This window comes from Vulpes vulpes, chromosome X (assembly GCF_048418805.1).
Source record: "Vulpes vulpes isolate BD-2025 chromosome X, VulVul3, whole genome shotgun sequence".
Lineage (NCBI taxonomy): Eukaryota > Metazoa > Chordata > Mammalia > Carnivora > Canidae > Vulpes > Vulpes vulpes.
Window position 1 is genome coordinate 65,702,419 of NC_132796.1, and position 18,859 is coordinate 65,721,277.

General features: G+C 38.0%; 1 protein-coding gene across 1 annotated transcript in view; it reads left to right on the forward strand.

Moving 5' to 3' along the window:
* The window catches only part of FAM133A (family with sequence similarity 133 member A), an 89,762-nt gene extending 71,266 nt beyond the window's left edge, over positions 1-18,496 (forward strand). Inside the window, exons 2-3 of the mRNA XM_025986459.2 lie at positions 11,827-12,048; positions 17,520-18,496. Of these exons, the coding sequence (XP_025842244.1) occupies positions 17,620-18,375 (756 nt within the window). The 5' untranslated portion in view covers positions 11,827-12,048; positions 17,520-17,619 and the 3' untranslated portion in view covers positions 18,376-18,496. The remainder of the gene's footprint in view (positions 1-11,826; positions 12,049-17,519) is intronic.
* The last annotated feature ends 363 nt before the right edge of the window (positions 18,497-18,859 follow it).

Here is an 18,859-nt window from a genome sequence, read left to right on the forward strand (position 1 = left end):
ACCTTGATAGGATTCTAGGGCTAATGCAGGGGATATACAAAATGATTCTTGAGCATCTTAGTCAGAAATCAGGGACTGCTTAAGAAACAATGTGATGAGTAGGGGATGGGACAAATCGATGATGGATATTAAGAAGGACACTTGTGTTGAGCACTGGGTATTATATGTAAGTGATGAATAACTAAATACCACTCCTAAAACCAATATTATACTATATTAACTAACTAGAATTTCAATAAAAATTTGAAACAAACAAAAAAGAAACAAAATGATGAGGGTATGTCAAAAGGACACTGGAGCAAACTAAAAGAGCTCACAAAGGCCAAAACTAGAACTATTTCAGCAACAAAATAAAGTGGCACTGAAATACTACCTAAACTGTAAAATCAATACTCTTGATCCATACTGATACAAATAAGTGAAAAAACAAACCCGTGGTTATGAATGGACAAATCTCCTACACACATAAATTTCAAATAACTTATGTAGATAGATACTTCTCCATCAAGGAGGTGGAGCATCTCTATTCCTTTTGTGTGGACTGCACAAAGTGACTTCTTTCCAAAGAGTACAGTATGTAAAAGGAGGGTAATCTTAAAGTGGAGAAATATGACAAACACTACCTTAGTCGGGTGATCAATGCATGTACCCTTGATATATGATGTAATAAGAATGGTACCTTACCTGTGTTCTTTCTTCTAAGAACTTAAACCTAACTACAACATGAGAAAAACATCAGAGAAACACAAATTGAAGTGGATTTCAATAATTTCTGATCAGTACTCCTCAAAACATTCAAGGTCATCAAAACCAAGGAAATTCTGAGAAACTTTCATAATCATGTGGCACCTGGGAGACATGAATTTCTAAATGTAGCATGATATCCTGGTTGGATTCCTGGGATAGAAAAAAGACATTAGTTTAAAACTAAGGAAATTTGAATAAATAATAGACTTTAGTTGATATGAATATGTCAGTATTGGCTCATCAGTTATGACAAGTGTTCCATATTAATGTAAGATGTTAAATAAGGGAAACTGGGTACAGAGGACACAGGGATTGCAACTTTTCTGTGAATCTAAAAGTATTCTAAAATACAAATTTTGTTTTAATAAACCATTTCACTCAAAATTGATTATTAAAGACATAAATGTAAGACCTGAAAACATAAAACTCTTAAAGGAAAACGTGAGCAGTAATCCTTTGAATATTGGCCTTAGCAACATTTCTCTGAAGATGTCTTCTCAGGCAAGGGAAACAAAAGCAAAAATATACTATTGTAATTATATAAAAAATAATTTTTCAAAGTGAAGAAAACCATCTACAAAATGAAAAGGCAACCTACTGAATGGGAGAAGACATTTGAAAATGATATATCCAATAAGGGGTTTATCTGCAAAATATATAAAGAATTTATACAACTCAACTCACACACACAAAAATAAAAACAATCTGATTTAAAATAGGCAGAACTGCATAGACATTTTTTCCAAAGAAAATGTACAGATGACCAAATGACACATGAAAGGATGCATGGCATCACTAGTCATCAGGAAAATGTAAATCAAAGCCATAATAAGATATCACTTCATACCAGTCAGAATGGCTACTATTAAAAAAAAACAAAGAAATAACAAGTGTTGGCAAGGACGTAGAGAAAAAGGAACCCTTGTGCACTGTTGATGGGAATGTAGATTACTGCAGCCACTATGGAAAACAGTATGGAGGTTCCACAAAAAATTAAAAATAAAAATACCCTATGATCCTATAATTACACTGTTGGGTGTTTCACCCAGAGAAGACAAAAATACTAATTTGAAAAGATACATGCACCCCCGTTTATTGTAGCATTATTTACAAAAACCAACATATGAAAGCAACATAAGAGTCCATTGATATATTAATGGATTAACAAGGTGTGTGTATCTGTAAAATGAGGTGTCACTCAGCCATAAAACTGAAACCTTGTCATTCATGACAACATACATAGATGGACTTAGAGGCTATTAATCTTAAGTTAATTAAGTGAGACATAGAAAGACAAATACTGTATGATTTCACTTACATGTGGAATCCAAAAAAAAAAAAAAACCAACAACAACGAAACAAATTAGTAAAAAACCAAACCGATTCATAAATACAGAGAACAAGCTGATGGTTGCCAGAGAAGAGAGTATAGGGGGATGGGCAAAAGGGGGACTAAGAGGTACAAACTTCCACTTGTAAAATGAAAAGTCATGGAGATGAAAAGTACAGCATAGGAAAATAGTCAATAAAATTGTAATAACTTTGTATAATTATAAATGGTATCTACACTTATTGTGAGCATTGCATAATGTATAGAATTGTTGAATCACTGAAACTAATTGTTGAATCATCTGAAACTAATATAATATTGTGTGTCAACTATACTTCAATAAAAAAGTCCTTTCCAAACCAGAATTCATAATGTATATAACTATATTATGGTATGTTATATTAAATTGAATTTTTAAATAAAAATATTAAAAAGCATTTACTTCATTGGCGTAAATGCTAAACAGTAATGATGATTTGTTTTTCTAAATATAAAATACAAAATATGTTACTATATTAAGATAAATAAGAGGGTGAAATATTCATTTTTTAGACAGCTAAAATTTATGCTTACAAATTCTACCCTCGGGATCCCTGGGTGGCAATTCTTCTGCAGTTAGACATATCACTGAAAATTCAATGAAACGAGTTTTAAAATACAGTAAGTCTCTAAAATAACTAGCATTGGTGATATTTACAATATAGACTACATTGTGAAAAATTAAAATATGCCTTTAATTAACTAAAATTCATACTGACTTTTACCAGAATATGTTAAGTGAAAAATAGTACAGATCCAATCACTTTTAAGAAGGAGAAAATTATATGATGACTGATCTTCAATAATGTAATAATGTCAATATTTTGCATTGTATTTGGCTTTTTCTTTTTACCTCAGGGCTGTAGCATCTGCTGTTCCTTCTGCTATTCAGTTAGCTTTGGCTTATTATTCATATCCTGTTCAACTCTTTCATCTGGCTATCTCTGATTTATCCATCATGTCTCAGATTATATGGTAGGATTCCAGAATTGACCTTTCATTCTGAATTATGTCCCTCATTATAGCTTTCATTAGCATCCTGTACTTTTCTTTCATCATTCTAATCATGGTTATAATTATATACCCTTTTTTTATATTTGTGTAATGGTTATTACTTTACTAGACCATAATCTCCATTTCATATAACATAGTGTCTGGTACATAATAGAACATCAAAAGAGAATTGTTTATGTTGCAAAATAATTGACTGATGGTTATTTTTATTTCATTATTTTACTTTTTATTTTTTTATTTCAAGTTTTTTTTTATTTCAAGTTTTTATTTAAACTCTAGTTAGTTACTATATATGGCAAAATTGAATTCAGATGTAGAATTTAATGATTCTTCCCTTACATATAATACCACTGCTCATCCCAAGTGCGTTCTTTAATACCTGTCACCCATTTAACCCATCCCCGACTCACTTCCCTCCACCAACCCTGTTTGTTCTCTACAGTTGAATCTCTTATGATTTGCTTCTCTCTCTCTGTTTTTTTCCCTTCCCTGTGTTTATCTGTCTGTTTCTTAAATTCTACATAAGTGAAATTATTTGGCATTTCCTTTCTCTAACTACCTATTTCACTTAGCATAATATACTATAGCTCCTTCCATGTCATTGTAAATTTCAGATTTCATTTTTTTAAAGATTTTATTTATTCATGAGAGACACACACACAGAGAGAGAGGCAGAGACACAGGCAGAGGGAGAAGTAGGCTCCATGCAGGGAGCCTGACGTGGGACTCGATCCTGGGTCTCCAGGATCAGGCCCTGGGCTGAAGGTGGCGCTAAACTGCTGAGCCACCTGGGCTGCCCTCAGACTTCATTCCTCAGTTGATGGAAATTTGGGGTCTTTCCATAATTTGATTATTGTTGATAATGCTGCTATAAACATCCTGGTGCATGTGCCCTTTCTAATCTTCATGTTTGTATCATTTGGGTAAATACCTAGTAGTGCAATTATTAGATTGTAGGATAGTTCTATTTTTACCTTCTTGAGGAACCTACATATGGTTTTCCAGAGTGGCTGCACCAATTTACATTCCCACCAACAGTATAAGAGGTTTCCCCTTTCTCTGTATCCTTGCTAACATGTGTGGTTCCCTGAGTTGTTAATTTTAGTGTTCTGATTAAGTGTGAGTTGGTAATTCATTGTAGTTTTGATTTCTATTTCCCTGAGGATCAGTGATGTTGAGCATCTTTTCATGTGTCTGTTACCCATTTGGATGTCTTCTTTGGAAAAACCTCTATTCGTGTCTTCTGCCCATTTCCTAACTTGATTATTTGATTTTTGGGTATTGTGTTTGATAAGTTCTTATACATTTTGGCTACTAACCCTTTTTTTTTTCTTTTTTTTTTTAATTTTTTTTAATTTTTTATTTATTTATGATAGTCACAGAGAGAGAGAGAGAGAGGCAGAGACACAGGCGGAGGGAGAAGCAGGCTCCATGCACCGGGAGTCCGACGTGGGATTCGATCCCGGGTCTCCAGGATCGCGCCCTGGGCCAAAGGCAGGCGCCAAACCGCTGCGCCACCCAGGGATCCCTTGGCTACTAACCCTTAATCAGATATGTAATGTGCAAATATCTTCTCCCATTCTGAAAGCTGCCTTTTAATTTTGTTGATTTTTTTCTTTGCTGTGCAGAAGCTTTTTATCTTGATGAAGTGCCAATAGTTCATTTTTTTTTCTTTTCTTTCCCTTGCCTCTGGAGACATGACCAGTAAGAAATTTCTATGGGCAATGTCAAAAATGTTGCTGGCTGAATTCTCCTCTAGGATTTTTATTGTTTCCTGTCTCATATTTAGGTCTTAAAATCCATTTTGAATGTATTTTTGTGTATGGTGTAAGAAAGTGTTTCAGGTTCATTCTTTTTCATGTTGCTGTCTAGTTTTTCCAACACCATTTGTTGAAGAGACTATCTTTTCTCCATTGGTATTCTTTCCTGCTTTTTGAAGTTCAGTTGACCATATAGTTGTGGGTCCATTTATGGGTTTTCTGTTCAGTTATATTTATCTATATGTCTGGTTTTCTGCCAGTACCGTACTGTCATAACTACAGCTGTGTAATATAGATTGAAATCTGGATTCTTGATGCCTCCAACTTTGCTTTTCTTTTGCAAGATTGCTTTGGGTGTTTGGGGTCTGTTGTGCTTCCATACAAACTTTTAGGATTGTTTGTTCTAGGTCTGTGAAAAATGCTAGTGGTATTTTGATAGAGATTGCATTAAATATGTAGATTTCTTTGGATAGTATAGTTATTTTAATAATGTTTGTTCTTCTAATACATTAGCATGGAATGTTTCCAGTTTTTGTGTCCTCTTAAATTTCTTTCATAAGTGTTCTATAGTTTTCAGAACACAGATCCTTCACCTCCTTGGTTTAGTTAGGTTTATTATTAGTGGTCTTATGTTTTTCATGCAGTTTGAAGTGGTATCAATTCCTTGAGCTCTCTTTCTGCTGCTTTATTATTGGCATATAGAAAGGCAACAGATTTTTGTACATTGATTTTGTATCCTGCAACTTTGCTGAATTGGTATGCTCTAGCAATTTTTGGGAGAAGTCTTTCAAGTTTAACACATAGAGTATCGTGTCATCTGCAAATTGTGAAAGTTGACTTCTTCCTTGCTCATTTGGATGTCTTTTGTTTCTTTTTGTTGTCTGATTACTGAAATTGTGACTTCTAGTACTATGTTAAATAGTGATGATGGGAGTGAACATCCTTGTTTTGTTCCTGATGTTAGAGGAAAAGCTCTGTTTTACCCTATTGAAGATGGCATTAGTTGTGGGTCTTTTTTATATGGCCTTTATGATGTTGAGGTATGCTCACTCTGTCCCTACTTTGTTGAGGTTTTTATCCAGAAAGGAAGCTGTATTTTGTCAGATGCTTTTTCTGCAACTATTGAGAGTATCATGTGTTTCGTATCCTTTCTTATATCAATGTGGTGTATCATGTTGTTTTGTGAATCTTGAACCAATGCTGCAGCCCGGGAGTAAATCCCACTTGATCTTGGTGAATAAATCTTATAATGTACTGTTGAGTTCGATTTGCTAGTATCTTGTTGAGACTTTTTGTATCTATGTTCATCATGGTTATTGCCCTGTAATTCTCTTTTTTAGGGGGTCTTTGCCTGGTTTTGGAATCAAGGTAATGCTAGACTCATAGAAGGAGTCTGGAAGTTTTCCTTCCATTTCTATTTTTTTTTGGGGGGGGCAGTTTCAGAAGAATAGGTGTTAATTCTTCTTTAAATGTTTGGTAAAATTCCCCTGGAAAGCCATCTGGCCCTGGACTTTTATTTATTAGGAGATTCAGATGTGTATGTGGTGTGCACTATGCTCCTGTGTTTTGGCTGCTGTTTTCCTCATGTTTGTCCTCTGCAGAGTTTCTCCTTGCTTGCAGTGGGCAGTGTTTGAACCTTGTTCACTGCATGGCAAGTTTTAACTAGGTATGTTTTAGTCGGCTTGTTAAAAGTGGCTAGATCATACTTCCCCTAAAGCTGAAGTTTTGCAGCACTCTGGTAAGTAGACTTGATGAGTGCAGAGGCTTATGCTGTTCTTCTGGGGGAGAATCCTGCTGCTACTCTCTCAGGCACATTTGCCCTAGTAAAAAAGAACCTGAAGAATGCAGTGAGGTGGAGTTTGGTGTAAGCAGCTCAAGCCTCCACTGTGGGAACTGTTCTGTTCACTGAAGTCCTGTGCTGATGGGGAGGGGAAAAAATATTATCAGCCATGTCTGTCATTCCCAGATCGGGGAGTAGTTCATGCCTGCCACTGTTCAGGAAGCCCTTTCAGAAAAGTGAAAAATTTCCCCTCGTGTGTCCCAACATCCCTCAGATCCCTGCCTTCACCCTATGTGTGTCCAAGCCATCTGTCCACATGGTACCACAGTACTCCTGTATTTTTATGTGAGGAATACTAGCTGTGTTTCAAAACTCCAAACTTTAGGGACCTTGTGTGTCACTGCCTGTACTGATCCTTTTGGGAAGGATCCTGCTGCATTGTGGCTGGTGCTGATTTGTCCCAAAAGGGCAGTTGCATGAACATGTAGGACCTTGGAGTTTATGTTAAAGTGTAGCAAAAATCTGGTGCCTAGAATACCTGCCCTCATCAGCTGCCTCTGCGCCTATGCTAATACATAGAGCAGCCCAGTGGTGTCCATCAGTGCTTTTGTCCCCAGAGAAGCAGTGCCACCTATCCCAAATGCATTCCAAGAAGGGGAACCGTCTGTCCCAGTGGGTCCCAGTGGGCGTCCCCAGACCATGCTGTCCACTACTAGCTTTCTGTTCTCCTCCACTGGAACACCTCTACACCTGCCAGGCTCTACTCTGGCAATGGCACGGACTTCTAAAACTTCAGACTTTGAGCTCTGCTGCTTGTAAAAACTTATGATTATCAGTACCTCATCCTTTTTTCCCCATCAGTAGTTTTGGGGAAATGTTTTTCTTGTGCAATGCCCTGTGTGCACACCTGACTCCCCCTCCCCTTCTTTCTTCTTCATCAGGGCTCACACCCCTCTATAGCACCAGCAATTCTTTTCTACCCCAAATCCCATATCCACACCACCTATCTTCCATGATGTGGCCTTTTCCCTCCCTCTAGTTGTGTATTTTGCTCTTTCACCCCCCAGGTTGATTTCCTAGGTATTCAGAATGATTTGATATTTGTCTCTCTGTGTTCCAGGGATGAGGCAAGTGTATGGTCCTCCTACTACTCTGCCATCTTAACTCCTATCCAAGTCAAAAGGGAATTATTTTGAGGATGACTGAACATTTAGTTATTATAATAACTCAGATTATCAGCAGGACTGTCACAACTTGTATGTAATCTCTATACAAAATTAGCATACTTTTCATGGAGATACAGAGAATCAAGTTTTTTCCTGGAATAGAAACAAAATATTTTAAATTCAAAAGCAAAGATTGAGTAAGAGACTGTGTTGATGTTGCTTTTTCTTTTTACTCAGTGTGCAGTTTTGAAGGCTTCCTGAACTTTTCTGGTGTCAGCACCCTCTCCTATTCCCTTCTGCAGTTTTCAAAACTTTAGCTATTGGTCTCAAAACTTACCTGGACCTGACTTACATTTAACAGATGACCTTGGCACCTACCACTGAGTGAAAATGAAGGCCAGTATGTGAGAACTACTTCAACTTTTTCTCTTTCATTTCTCCCTCCACAAAAAAAAGCCCTGTACTCATAGCATTTATTTATTCTTTGCTTTTGTTCTTGCAAAAAGAGACATCTCCTACCTGTGACTTTGAGTCCTCTCTGCTTTCTCAATGGTTTTGCCACATTAGTTATTCCCCTCTTTTATATCTGCTTAAAACTCTTTCATTATCCTCCATTCTTCTTGTTCTCTATGAATATGTTTAAATTCCATAAGTAACAAAAACAAAAAAAAATCATTTCTTTAATTCTGTATCCTTCATGATACTTAACATCTTATCCCTTTACTTTTCTTCTAAAATTAATCTGTACACGTATACCCTGTATCTCTACCTTCTCACCTCCCATTTAGTTTTTAAAGTCTTTAACTTGTGGTGGTCTGGCCTCTACCCTCACTACTTAATTAGCAGAGGTTACTTGCATTAGCAAAGTTTACTAATGATTTCCTCATAGCCAGATGTAATGGATATTTTAAGATTTTATCTTACTTGATCCACCTGCTGTATTTTTTTAAATATTTCATTTATTTATTTATTCATAAGATACACACAGAGAGAGGCAGAGACATAGGTAGAGGGAGAAGCAGGGTCCCTACAGGGAACCTGATGCAGAACTCGATCCCAGGACCCCAGCATCATGACCTGAGCCAAAGGCAGATGCTCAGCCATTGAGCCACCCAGGCGCCCCCCATTTGCTGTATTTAATATTGTTGTCCATGATATCTTTTCTTTTTTTCTGGATTATTTAAAGGTAAAGATGATACCTACTTATTGTAGAAAATGTAAACATTATAGAAAAACATACAAAAGGAAATAATACCTCCCCAATATGCAGAGATAACTAAAACTAATATTTACATTTGATGAACTATTCACTCAACAGCATGTTATGGATATCTATTCCATTATATATGTATAGTATAATTCATATAACCTGTTTGTTATGTTTTTTGAATTTTTATTTTTATATTTTAAAGACTTTATTCATTCATGAGAGACAGAGAGAGAGGCAGCGACATAGGCAGAGGGAAAAGTAGGCTCCCCACAAGGAGCCTGACATGGGACTTGATCCCGGACCCCAGGATCAAGACCTGAGCCCAAGGCAGGTGCTCAACCCCTGAGCCACCCAGGCGTCCCTGTTTTTTGAATTTTTAAAAAGATTTTATGTATTCATTTACATAATTTTTTGATGTAAAAAGTGCATGTGAGCAGAGGGAGGGGCTGAGGGAGAGGGAAAAAGAATCTCAAGCAGACTCCACATTCAATGTAGAGCTCGACATGGGACTCAGTCCCTTGATCCTGAGATCATGACCTTAGCCAAATTCAAGAGTTAGATGCTTAAATGACTGAGCCACCCAGCTCCCCAAACTTATTTGTTATTAATGGACATTTAGTTTTCTTCGCAAACTTTCAATATATAAAAATTGCTCAAATTAAATTCATGAACATAAACCTTTGAGAATTGTTGTCCTCACTCTGAAGCTTTATTCTCCTTTCTTGTGTTTCTGTAACTCTTACTTTTTTTTCTGATAACAATCTCTTACCATACTAGCTAATTTTCCAAAGTATTATTTATAGGCTTCCCTCTCTCTGGTAATCTCTTGAATATTGTTAAATTGGATCCAATGCTCAAGCATTTTTTCATTTGAAATCCTCCCCAAGGTAGTTTAATTTTCTATCATGTCTTTATCCTTCACTCAGTGACTGCCAATTCTATATATCTAACTCAGGTTACATTCCAGAGCACCAACACCCATACATATAATTTACATATGTGCAGCTACATCCAGAATTCTCATAGGCACTTCAAACTATATGAACCCAATACTGAATGTAGATATTTCCATAACCTGTGGCATTTCCTATATTATCTAGTCATTGGCATTGCCTATTACTTACATATAGTCCCCTCTTTTATCCAAAATGCTGCTGATTTTAGTTTAGACCCTTTCATTTGTTGTCTGCATTAATACTTAAGTGATATCATTGCCTTCATTCTTACTTGCATGTAATCTAACTTCCGTGGTGTAAGAGATTTTTTTCTTAAACATTCAAACATGAGCATATCATTCTCCTGTATAAAATAGTTATTATCTCCCAATTAACTTCACTTTAAGTCTCATAGAATTAATTTCAGCTTTCTTAGCATCACATCCAAAGTTTTTATGAACTGGGCATTGCCTATCTCTCTAGATGATGTCAAGACTAGATCTCAAGGAACTGAAGTTAGAATGGATTACTCTATTCTAAGTGTCCAGTAGCAGAAAGAACCAGCAAGTTGAATATGAACTAAAGTTTTTAAGGACTTTTGATGATAAGGTCAAAGAAACAATAATATCTGATAGATCTTTAGATTATTAGTCAGAATGAAAATGACAGAAAGACCTAAGAGGAGCTGGATAGAACTAAAAGAGGAGGATAATAATAATCAAGAACACAACAAATCAAAATGCAGGAAACTATCACCAAGATTCACTGTAACATCTATGACATTGAGCTTATGATAAGCAGATATCTTAAGCAGGTTGATTTAATGGGTCATAGTCAGGATGGAGACTCACAGGAAAATCTGTGAAATACCTGATCATCTTTTTATTTTTTTAAAAGGACTTTTGTAACTTCCTAACAACTATATATTTTAGAGGGGCTCTGTGATCAGGCTGTTTCCTGTCTTTGCAGCCTCACCTCCAGCCACTGCATTCTTGACATTTAGGGTCCATCAAAAATAAACACATTGTGGCCATTGCTGATAGAAACATCGGGGTGCAGGTGTCCCGACGTTTCGTTGCATCTGAATCTTTGGGGGTAAATCCCCAACAGTGCAATTGCTGGGTCGTAGGGCAGGTCTATTTTTAACTCTTTGAGGAACCTCCACACAGTTTTCCAGAGTGGCTGCACCAGTTCACATTCCCACCAACAGTGTAAGAGGGTTCCCTTTTCTCCACATCCTCTCCAACATTTGTTGTTTCCTGCCTTGTTAATTTACCCCATTCTCACTGGTGTGAAGTGGTATCTCATTGTGGTTTTGATTTGTATTTCCCTGATGTGGAAGGAGCCTCGGTGTCCATCGAAAGATGAATGGATAAAGAAGATGTGGTTTATGTATACAATGGAATATTACTCAGCGATTAGAAACGACAAATACCCACCATTTGCTTCAACGTGGATGGAACTGGAGGGTATTATGCTGAGTGAAATAAGTCAATCGGAGAAGGACAAGCAGTGTATGTTCTCATTCATTTGGGGAATATAAATAATAGTGAAAGGGAATATAAAGGAAGGGAGAAGAAATGTTGGGAAATATCAGGAAGGGAGACAGAACATAAAGACTCCTAACTCGGGGAAACGAACTAGGGGTGGTGGAAGGGGGGAGGAGGGCGGGTGTTGGAGGGGAATGGGTGACGGGCACTGAGGTGGACACTTGACGGGATGAGCACTGGGTGTTTTTCTGTATGTTGGTAAATTGAACACCAATAAAAATTAATTTAAAAAAAATAAACACATTGTGCTCTTTCATATCCTTGTGTTTATTTTCACATTTTTTTCTCTTCCTAGAATGTTCTTCATGTCTTCATTTACAGGGTGAACTTTTATTCTTTAAAATCCTGTACAGGACTGACAAAAAGATGGTGGAAGAGTAGGGTCCCCAAGTCACCTGTCCCCACCAACTTACCTAGATAACTTTCAAATCATCCTGAAAACCTACGAATTCGGCTTGAGATTTAAAGAGAGAACAGCTGGGATGCTACAGTGAGAAGAGTTCGCACTTCTATCAAGGTAGGAAGATGGAAAACAATAAAGAAATAAAGCATCCAAGAGGGAAGGGCCCCCCACGAGGAGCCAGGCTAAGGCAAGTGCCCCCAGGACAGGAAAGCCCAGTCCTGGAGAAGCAGAAACTGTACCAAGCTTCCCAGACAGAAAGACACACCCAGGGAATTCAGGCAGGATCCCAGGAGGGGCAGGGATGCCCTCAGGCTCCCAGGGGCACTAACAGAGGAACTCCACTCTGGAGGAGAGCGTGCCACACAGCAAGGCCTGAGCTCCCTAAAGGGGCTGGAGCTCACACCCAGCTGGGCCCCAGGAGCAGCTCCGGCTGTGGCTCAGGCAGCGGCTCCACGTGAAGGGGGCTGTGCAGTCCTGGGAACGCAGTCCCAGTGGTGCAGGCACTGGAGGCAAGGGTGCCAGGGGACACAGCCCAAGATCCGGCTCTCCCCCTGGGACAGGCAGAGGCCAGGAGAGCCCAATACAGTGAGGAAGCTCCTGCCGCTGGGAGGCCCCGAGCTGTGCAGATCGGTATCCCCACACCCCAGGAGCATCCAGGCCCCTGCGGACTGGAAGCTGCGGTAGTTACTGTGGGAGCTGACTCTAGAGCTGGAGAGCTGGCCGCCACCACTGTTGATCTTCTTCCTGGTGTCACCTTGTACCTGGGACTGAGCAGGGGCCTCACAGGATAAATAGTTCCCACTGAGCCGTGCACCTGGCAGGGGACTGGGCAGCTCGCCAAGGTGCACACACCTGAGAATCAGCACAGAGGGCCCCTCCCCCAGAAGACCAGCTCGAAGGACAGGGGAAAAGCAAGTTATTGACCAAGCAGCGCTGAAAAGTTCCAGGAGAAGTCGAGGGATTTACAGTATATAGAATCAGAGGATACTCCCCCTTGTTTGTTTTTTGTTTGTTTGTTTGTTCCCTCTCTTTTTTCCTCTCCTTTTCTCATTTTTTCCAGTACAACTTGTTTTTGGCCTCACTGCACTGAGCAAAAGACTGGAAGGAAGAACTCACCACAAAAGAAAGAATCAGAAGCAGTACTCTCTCCCACAGAGGTACAAAATTTGGATTACAACTCAATGTCAGAAAACCAATTCAAAAGCACAATTATAAAGCTACTGGTGGCTCTAGAAAAAAGCATAAAAGATTCAAGAGACTTCATGACTGCAGAATTTAGACCTCATCAGGCCGAAATTCAAAATCAATTAAATGAGATGCAATCCAAACTGAAGGTCTTAATGATGAGGGTTAATGAGGTAGAAGACCAAGGGAGTAACATAGAAGACAAGTTGATGGCAAGGAAGGAAGCCAAAGAAAAAAGGGAAAAACAATTAAAAGATCATGAGGAAAGATTAAGGGAAATAAATGACAGCCTCAGAAGGAAAAAATCTACATTTAATTGGAGTTCCAGAGGGTGCCGAAAAACAAAGGACCAGAAAGTGTATTTGAACAAATCATAGCTGAGAACTTCCCTAAGTTGGAAAGGGAAACAGGCATTCAGATCAAGGAGATAGAGAGATCCCCCCTCCTAAAATCAATAAAAACCACTCAAAAACTTAACATTTAAGAGTGAAACGTAAAATTCCAAAGATAAAGAGAAGATCCTTAAAGCAGCAAGAGACAAGAGATCCCTATCCTTTATGGAGAGAAGTATTAGGATAACAGGAGACCTCTCCACAGAGACCTGGCAGGCCAGAAAGGGTTAGCAGGATATATTCAGGGTCCTAAATGACAAGAACCTGCAACCAAGAATACTTTTTCCAGCAAGGCTCTCATTCAGAATAGGAGAGATAAAGAGCTTCCAAGATAGGCAGGAACAGAAAGAATCTGTGACCACCAAACCAGCTCTGCAAGAAATATTAAGAGGGACTCTGTAAAAGAAAGGGGAAGTCCAAGGAAACAATCCACAAAAACAGGGACTGAATAGGTATCATGATGACACTAATTTCGTATCTTTCAATAGTAACTCTGAAGGTGAATGGGCTTAATTACCCCATCAAAAGGCGCAGGGTTTCAGACTGATTAAGAAAGCAAGACCATCTATTTGCTGTCTACAAGAGACTCATTTTAAACAGAAGGACACCTTGGGCCTGAAAATGAAAGGTTGGAGAACCATTTGCCATTCAATGGTCCTCAAAAGAAAGCAGGGGTAGCCATCCTTATATTAGATAAATTAAAGTTTATCCCAAAGTCTATAGTGAGAGATGAAGAGGAACACTATATCATACTTCAAGGATCTATCCAATAAGAGGACCTAACAATCATGAATATTTATGCCCCGAAGGTGGGAGCTGCCAAATATATCAATCGATTAATAACCAAAACTAAGATATACTTAGATAATAATACACTTATACTTGGTGACTTGAACACAGGGCTTTCTATAATCGACACATCTTCTAAGCACAACATCTCCAAAGAAACAAGAGCTTTAATGATACCCTGAACTACATGTATTTCACAGATATCTACAGAACTTTACATCCAAACACAACTGAATACACATTCTTCTCAAGTGCACATGGAACTTTCTCCAGAATAGACCACATACAGTGTGACAAATCATGTCTTAACCAATACCAAAAGATTGGGATCGTCCCCTGCATATTTTCAGACCATAATGCTTTGAAACTAGAACTAAATCACAAGAATAAGTTTGGAAGGATTTCAAATATGTGGAGGTTAAAGAGCATCCTGATAAAAGATGAAAGGGTCAACCAGGAAATTAGAGAAGACTTAGAAAGATTCATGGAAACCAGTGAGAATGAAGACAAAACTGTTCAAAATCTTTGAGATACAGCAAAAGCAGTCCTGAGGGGGAAGTACATTGCAATACAAGCATCCATCCAAAAACTGGAAAGAACTCAAATACAAAAGCTAACCTTGCACCTAAAGGAACTGGAGAAAAACAGCAAAGAGATCCTACACCCAGCAGAAGAAGATAGTTAATAAAGATTCGAGCAGAACTCCATGAAATCGAGACCAGAAGAACTGTGGAACAGACCAACAAAACCAGGAGTTGGTTCTTTGAAAGAATTAAGAAGATAGATAAACCATTAGCCAGCCTTATTAAAAAGAAGAGAGAGAAGACTCAAATTAATAAAATTATGAATGAGAATGGACAGATGGCTACCCATACCAAGGAGATAAAAATGATTTTAACAACTTATTATGAGCAGCTATACGCCAGTAAATTAAGCAATCTGGAAGAAATGGGGGCATTTCTGGAAAACCACAAACTGCCAAAACTGTAACAAGAAGAAATTGAAAACCTGAACAGGCCGAAAACGAGGGAGGAAATTGAAGCAGTCATCCAAAACCTCCCAAGACACAAAAGTCTAGGGCCAGAAGGCTTCCCTGGGGAATTCTATCAAACGTTTAAAGAAGAAACCATACCTATTCTACTAAAGCTGTTCGGAAAGATAGAAAGAGATGGAATGTTTCCAAACTTGTTCTAAGAGGCCAGCATCACCTTAATTCCAAAACCAGACAACTACTCCACCAAAAAGAAGAATTATGGGCCAATATCCGTGATGAACACAGATGCAAAAAAACTTAATAAGATACTAGCCCATAGGATCTAACAGTACATTAAGAAGATTATTCGGGCAGCCCCGGTGGCGCAGTGGTTTGGAGACACCTGCAGCCGGGGGAGTGATCCTGGAGACCTGGGATCGAGTCCCGGATTGGGCTCCCTGCATGGAGCCTGCTTCTCCCTCTCACTCTGCCTCTCTCTCTCTCTCTCTCTCTCTCTCTCTCTCTCTCAATAAATAAATAAAAAAGAAGATTATTCACCATGACCAAGAGGGATTTATCCCTGAGTTGCAAGGTTGGCTCAACACTTGTAAAGCCATCAATGTGATAGATCATATCAACAACAGAAAAAACAAGAACCATATGATCCTATCATCACATGTAGAGAAAGGATTTGACAAAATACAGCATCCATTCCTGATCAAAACTCTTCAGAGTGCAGGGATAGAGGGAACATTCCTCAGCATCTTAAAAGCCATCTACGAAAAGCCCACAGCAAATATCATTCTCAATGGGGAACCACTGGGAGCCTTTCCCCTAAGATCAGGAACACGACAGGGATATCCACTCTCACCACTGCTATTCAACATAGTAGTAGAAGTCCTAGCCTCCGCAATTAGGCAACAAAAAGAAATACAAGGCATTCAAATGGGAAAAGAAGAAATCAAACTCTCCCTCTTTGCAGATGACATCATACTGTATATAGAAAATCCAAAAGACTCCACCCCAAGATTGCTACAACTCATATGGCAACGAACTAGGGGTGGTGGAAGGGGAGGACGGTAGGGAGTGGGGGTGAATCAGTGACAGGCGCTGAGGGGGGCACTTGACGGGATGAGCACTGGGTGTTATTCTGTATGTTGGCAAATTGAACACCAATAAAAAGTAAATTTATTATTAATAAAAAAATTTAAAAAAAGAAACAAGTTTTTTTTAAATTTTATGATAGTCACAGAGAGAGAGAGAGAGAGAGGCAGAGACATAGGCAGAGGGAGAAGCAGGCTCCATGCACCGGGAGCCCGATGTGAGATTCGATCCCGGGTCTCCAGGATCGCGCCCTGGGCCAAAGGCAGGCGCCAAACCGCTGCACCACCCAGGGATCCCAGAAACAAGGTTATCAATTAAGAGGCTGATGTAAAGAGATTAAATAGAGTGTTATGTTAGGTGTTCAGGGCTTGGAGTCAGGCTTCTTTGGTTTAAATCCTAATTTGGCCATTTATTAACTGTTACTTTATGCAAATTAGTCAAATTCTCTAAGCCCAGTTTATTCAACAGTGAAATAGAAATAATAATAGAATCAACCTCATAGGATTAGTCTAGAGATTTAATAAGATAATCCACTGCAAAACACTAAGCAGTCCCTGGCAGATAATAACATTTAATCAATACTAGAGATTAATAATCCAAGTGAGAGATGATAGTGCCTGGACTAAATTGATGACAATATATTTGGAGAGAAGTGAATGCGTATGGAACCTATTGTGAAGTCTTAGAAAGCAGTTATACTAATGGATTAGATGTGAGATTGAGGGAGAGAATTTTTCAGGTATGATTCCTAGGTTTCTGTCAGAGCGGAGTGGATTATGCTGCACTTTTTTAAATTGGAGGAGATCTGCCTCACATAGAATTTAGCTATAGAAATTTATCTTTTTATACTGTATAAGGCCAAATGAAGGAAAGAAAAATATCATATAATATAAAAGGAAGTATTTATTTAAAATTTAGATAAGTCAGAACCTTATATGGGGTATATAAAATCCATTGTTATATTCATACAACAATATCTAAAGTATGCAAAAGCCTTAAATGTGTATATTCTTTGTTCCCAAGGTCTAAAATTTTAAAAATTTCTACTGTACTATATGATAGTGAACAATTAAACCAATGTGTTTTGCTGTATATATATATTAAAGGTGTTTTGTAACCATTTCCTTCTGCTTCCCTAACAGAATGGGGCCTGCTTGATATATCAGCAGGTGAAGAACCAAAGAAGAGTTTATCTTTATTCTTCTTAGCATTGAGAGTCTGCTCTTGGATCCATTAGGCACAATGGGGAAGCGGGATAATCGAATTGCCTATATGAATCCTATAGCAATGGCCAGATGGAGGGGCCCAACTCAGTCTACAGGCCCAACAATACAAGATTATCTGAATCGGCCAAGGCCTACCTGGGAAGAAGTGAAGAAACAATTAGAAAATAAAAAGAAAGGCTCCAAGGCATTAGCTGAATTTGAAGAAAAAATGAATGAGAATTGGAAAAAAGAATTAGAAAAAAGCAGAGAGAAATTATTGAGTGGAAATGAGAGGTCTTCTAAGAAAAGGGAAAAAAAGAAAAAGAAAAAGAAGAAATCTTGTCGATCTTCATCTTCTTCATCAAACTCTGATTCTTCAAGCAATTCAGATTCTGAGAATGAGGAAAAGAAACAAGGAAAAAAGAGAAAGAAAAAGAAGAACCATTCATGCAAATCATCAGAAAGCTCTACATATGAATCTGGATCAGAGAGCAAGGAATCTGTGAAAAAGAAAAAGAAGTCAAAAGATGAAACAGAGAAAGAAAAGTATATTAGAAGTATCAGCAAAAAAAGAAAGAAGACTTATCCTGAAGATAAACCTTTGTCTTCAGAATCCTCATCAGAATCAGATTATGAAGAGGAAGTGCAAGCAAAAAAGAAGAGAAGACATGAAGAGCGAGAAAAAGCAACAGAAAAAGCAAAGAAGAAGAAGAAGAAGAGGAAGAAGAAACAGCACAAGAAACATAGTAAGAAGAAGAAAAAGAAGTCGGGTTCAAGTCACAAGTCAGGATAACAAGAAAAAAGTTAAGATTTTCCTATTTTAAAAAGCAAGGATTTAAGAAAAACTTCAACTGTGAATGTTAAGTCATATTTACCAAAATGCATGTATTTCCCTGTGCTAGTAGAATTATACCTGGACTGAGTGCCAGTCATATGCCACTGTGCCAGAAAGGGCCATAATCATTGCCTGCAGCATAAATATATAATTTTGTTTGTTTTTGTGTTTTTCCTTCCAGTTGTTGATTCTTCTGAGAGCTAAAATCCTGTTATTCATATTAGTGGTTAAAACATTTGGAATTGACTTAAATGTTTTAGATAATTTTGACCCCCCAAATATATCTAATTTAAAAGTATATAATTCAGATAAATCTTTAAAATATAATCAGAAATATCTAGATGACTATAGTTGACATTTTTTAAAAATGTATTAATATAAAAATCCTTACTCTTGAAGATTATTCTACTTCTTAATAAATTTTAGTTTACATGGGGAAAGG